Genomic DNA, 5,000 nt, shown 5'->3' with positions numbered 1-5,000 from the left:
CTTCGACTGTGGTAGATCAATTGTAGGTTTATGTTGGGTTTTATAGAAATCCTTGTTTTGTTCTATGGAAAAGTTCTTGACAGAGGGACATAGGAGAAAAAACGTGGGGTTGCTTTGTAAATGGGAAAACTTGTTCCTTTCAACGTCGAAAGAAAAATGAAATAAGGAATGAAACGACTAAAGAGCAAAAGAGAAAGAGAGAAGATAAGGATATTAGAAAAATATAGGGGGAGAAAAAAAAAGGAAAAAAAAAGGAAAAAAAAAGAAAGAAAGAAAGAAAGGAAAGAAAAAAATAATTTTGTGTCTTTGTTGAAATAAATAATAAAAATGAAGAAGATCAAAAATAAAAAAGAAGTAATACATATATAAATACATACATACATACATACATACGTACGTACGTACATACATACATACATACATACATACATACATACATATTTGCTTGTATACTGAGAAATATTTTTTTCATATTTTCCATATTTTTTATTAATATGAGAAACAAGATAAAGTGGAAAAAGATAAGAACTAGGAGAAGTGGGAATAAGAAATTTGACAAGTAATATTAAAAAAAGGATAATGTTATATCATTCGAATTATACACTCGCATGGTGGATCATGCTTAAATCGATAATGTCATTATCGAAACCCGTTTTGCTCGTGATGCCAGAGCTATTGTTCTCGTTTAAATCGAATAGTACCACTTAAAAGAAGCACCTGCCTCTTGACGAGAAAACGTCGTATCGCAAGCATATGCTCGTCAAGTTTTTTCATCTCTCTTATTTCGAGTATATTGTTTTTGTCAAAATGATTACAAGTATCGTTTCACCATTCAAATATTTTTCATGTATTTCTTTTTTTTGTTTTTTGCATTCTCCCTTACTATTTCTTAAAGTGAACATTAATCATTGAAACTTCAATAACAAAAAGTTTTCTTCAATATTCAATTGGAATTAATAGATAAAATAAAGAGAGAGAAATAGAGGAAGAGAGAGAAAGATGGAAAGAAGAGAGTTTAAAAAAATCTTTTCTCTTAGTAATCGTTCTTGTTACGAGTTACACGAGACTAGATGATAATTAAATAGGAAAATTTAATTAAACGCATTTACTTTCGTATGTATATATGCATATAGGTATTATATCTGCAAAATTAAAAGAGATAATAGCGCGTAAAAACTGTATTCATAAATTACAAAGAAAAAAAAAAAAAAAAAAGCAAAAGACAAGAAACAAAAAAGGAAGGAAAAGAAAAAGAGAGAAGAGAAGAAACATTGAGAAGACTTATATATATAAAAAAAAAAAAAAAAAAAAAATTGGAAAAAAAAGAAAAAGACGAAAGCAGTCACAAAACGATTTAGAAATATTCATAAGTCTGAAATGAGATTTTAATCGAATTAAATGTTTCCATTCGAACTTTGAATATACTTGAATTGGTTTCTATTGTAAGTTACTCTTCAGCAACCCCGAGAGACAGTCAGATAGAGAGAGAGAGAGAGAGAGAGAGAGAGAGATAAAATGGTAGAGAAAAGGATCACCTCCTTGGGTACTCACTTTATGAAACATTCTGAAACATTTATTTCGTCGTTCTCGCATCTTCCTACAGTTAAATCCCCCGATTCCTAAGCACGTTGCATTGGTAATTCTATGGGTGATGTTTAGACACGCAAGTTTGCATGGTAGGAGGTGCTTGCCTTCGAAAATTAGAAAGCTTTGCTTTTAACGATCCGACCCGTGCCGTCTCGCGAGAAACTCCAAAGTCTTCCTATCAACGTTCCTTTTCCACAAGTTCCTTATGGATAATCCTTCATAAGCTCACGCTATCCTTAAAATCTACGTCACCAACTTCTATTACTTTGCTAACATAAAACGCAATATTTTGCGTGCAAGCGAAAATTTTTAATGAGGCAACTTGAACGACGGCAACTCTTCTGCGTTAATATTTTCACCTAACAAAAGTTGAATAAGAAAATTATATTGTAACTACGACGAACTTTTGACGACAACGACAACGACAACGACAACGACGACGACGACGACGACGACGACGACATTCCCTTCGGAGAATTTTCTCAAAGATTTTTCAAACGAATTTATAATATCATTCATTAACTATACCTCTGATACACGAGAGATTTCAGAATATTCATTTTTCTTTTGTCTTCTTTTACGTTTTATTTTTCTTTCTCGTTCCTTTTACTCTTCTTTTCCTTTTTTTTGATCTTTTTTCTGGTTTTCTTTTTTGTTCTTCTCTTTTTTTTTTTTTCTTCTTCTTTTTTTTTCTTTTCTTTTCTTCTTTTTTTTTTTTTTTTTTTTTTTTTGGCTGATATGCAAACGAACCCCCGACCGACATTAAAACCGTATCGTTGAATAATTTAAAAGGAAAATTCCTTCCTCGCTCGATAATAACATTGAGGGTAGAAAGAGACAGAGAAACAAAGACAGGGACAGAGACATAAAGAGAGAGAGAGAGAGAAGAATGAAAATAAACTCTTTCAGAGGAGACATGATTTATCGAACAATTTTTAGGAACAAGAAGAACGAAAAGATCGACTTGGAAAATTTCGCTTCTCCGCGGCGATTTCTTTGGACGAGTCAAACGCATCCATTGTTCTACTGGTTAAGTCATACCAGAGCCTTTGTTCTTCGAGTTTACTACTTAGCGCATGAGAGAAAGCTCTCTCTCTCTCTCTCTCTCTCTCTGGCTCTTTTCACTTAAGGGTAATTTACGAGGGCGATTTTAGGTACTCGAGTATCGTTCTAAGAACAGGGTACAATTTTTTCACTTCGACGAAGAATCTGTTTTATTCAATTAAGAACAAAAAAGAAAAAAAAGAGAAGAAGAAATAGGGGAAAAAAGAAAAAAAAAAAAAAATAGAAAAAAAAATATTACTCTCATAATTCTGTTTTTCTCTTTTTCTTTCTTTTTTTTTCTTTTTTTTTTTTTAGACGAGTATTCCTAAACAAATTTTTTTTTTCTTTCGTGCAAAATCTCATTTCAATTTGGACGAAAATGAAAAGAGATCTTTTTTTCTTTTTTTTCTTTTTTCTTTTTTTTTTTTTTTTTTGCGAAATGTAATTGGCCAATTACATACGTATGTAGAGGAGAGAATGGGTGCTTCCTTCAATTAAATTTCTTGGACGAAACGCCTACTAAATGTTCACCTCCTCTCTCTCTCTCTCTCTTTCCTTTTCTCTCTCTCTCTCTCTCTCTCTCTCTCTCTCTTTTCGTTGCAATACGAACCTTCGCTCGGCTTCATTTCCGTCGAGAATTTCATCTTTCTCCTTGGCAACGGACTAGCACCCTAACTTCACCATCGCCGTGAGCGAATGCGTCGGGCTTCTCGTAATCGAATATTCTTCAAACAGCAGTCGTGACCCAGACGATTTTCGTTCAGTCTCTCTTTCTATCCATCTATCTATCTATCTATCTATCTAACCATCTCTCTCTCTCTCTCTCTCTCTCTCTCCCTCTTTCTAAACCATTAAAGAGATATCGAATAACTTCTTTGATACTCCTCTTTGATACTCTTTCTCAATGATTTTCACTTATTACTCTTTTTTTCTTTTCTCCTTCTTGTTTTTTTTGTTCTTGAAAAATACAAGCAAGCTATTAATGTCGTTTCTTAGGACGATGAGGGAAGATAAAAGACAAAAGAAAAAAGAAAAAAAAAAGGAAAGAAAAAAAAAAAGAGAAAAAGGAAATTCGTTCTCTACTCGATCAGACTTAATTCTGTCTCGTTGATTGTTCGTTTACAATGGACGACAATTCGATGATCGTTCGCGTATTGAAATGTTTCATAGGTACATGAGATAGAAATGATTTCGATCGTTTCTAAAAGGAGACGGAATAGTAATTGGTTAAAAGGATCGAACATTTCCTGTATTTCTAATTACTTCTTGATACGTCTATTAATTAACGAACATTAGTCTTAAACTACGTATACTACAATAATAATACTCATTATAGTAAGAAAATCTTTTATATCGTATTTAGTAATTTAACAATAATGAGAATGTACAATTTTATATTTTATATTTTCGTTTAAACCATGATTTCTTTCTTTTCATTTTATTTTCTTTTTCTTCTTTTCCTATTCCCCTTCTTTTTCATCTTCTTTAATTAATAAGAATTAATTAGCGAAATGTGTGGTTTATGGAGTTTTTTTTTATTCTCCTTTTTTTTTCTTTTTTTTTTTTTTCTTTTTTTTTTTCTTCTTTTTTTTCCAGGACGAAGGATGGAAGCTCGATCGTACAAATTACTATCAGGAGGGTTGGTTAGCTACCGGGAATGCTCGTGGTCTAGTAGGAGTGACATTTACCACTTCACACTGTCGTACCAGAGCAGCGGAACTTCCTTTACGAGCAAACTACAACCTCCGTGGTCATCGTAGCGAAGTGAGTTTGATTTTCACAAATTCAAAATTAAAATTACTCGATCGAATATTCTTGAGTAATGAACGAGTAATTCGATATTTTCAGATATTAGGACATTTTGATTTTATACAAATTTTATACGTATTTTCGTTTCCATTTGATATTAATGAATATAAATTTGATGTTTCACGCGTTCGTTAATGTGGATTAAAAATATGTTAAAAAATAACATTTTCGTTTTATTCGAAAAAAGAATATTAATTTCTCATTTGATATTTCGTATATACGAAGTTTTGGATCTTTTTATATTTAAATTATTACAAATAATGCGCTATAACTTTTACGTTATATAATATAATTTTTGTTATGGACACGATAGAAAAAAAAAAAAAAAAAAAAAAAAAAAAGTATTTAAGTTATAAAGGATTAACAATTGAATTGAATTATTTCCTTTTTATCTAGAATATTCTTTTATTTTGATCCATTGACACGAGTACGAGACGAGTGAGATTTTTTTTTCTTTTTTTATTTTTTCCTTTTTCTTTTTTTTTTTTTTTTTTTTTTCTATCGACGTTCGGGTCATATTTTTCTCTATATCAGTTCTCTTTTTATAAGTTTTTTTTTGA

The 5,000-nt window shown here is 31.1% G+C and overlaps 1 protein-coding gene across 12 annotated transcripts in view; it reads left to right on the top strand.

Annotated features, from left to right (window-relative positions):
• Nucleotides 1-5,000, top strand: part of LOC124953284 (tubby-related protein 4) — a 30,443-nt gene that overhangs the window by 6,316 nt on the left and 19,127 nt on the right. For 10 of the 12 annotated variants that reach the window (XR_007102190.1, XR_007102189.1, XM_047504428.1 and 7 more), the window contains one exon: nt 4,228-4,395. The exons of 1 other annotated variant lie outside the window; for it this stretch is intronic. Coding sequence is in view for 8 of the 11 variants with exons in the window: in XM_047504428.1 (XP_047360384.1) it covers nt 4,228-4,395 (168 nt within the window). In the remaining 3 variants the exon portion in view is untranslated. Of the gene's footprint in view, nt 1-4,227; nt 4,396-5,000 lie in introns of those variants that run through there. One more of the 12 variants, XM_047504434.1, reaches the window with a different exon arrangement.

This window comes from Vespa velutina, chromosome 12 (genome assembly GCF_912470025.1).
Source record: "Vespa velutina chromosome 12, iVesVel2.1, whole genome shotgun sequence".
In the NCBI taxonomy this organism is placed as follows: Eukaryota; Metazoa; Arthropoda; class Insecta; order Hymenoptera; family Vespidae; genus Vespa; species Vespa velutina.
Note: the sequence above shows the minus strand (reverse complement) of the source record. Positions and strands in the feature narration are given on the sequence as shown.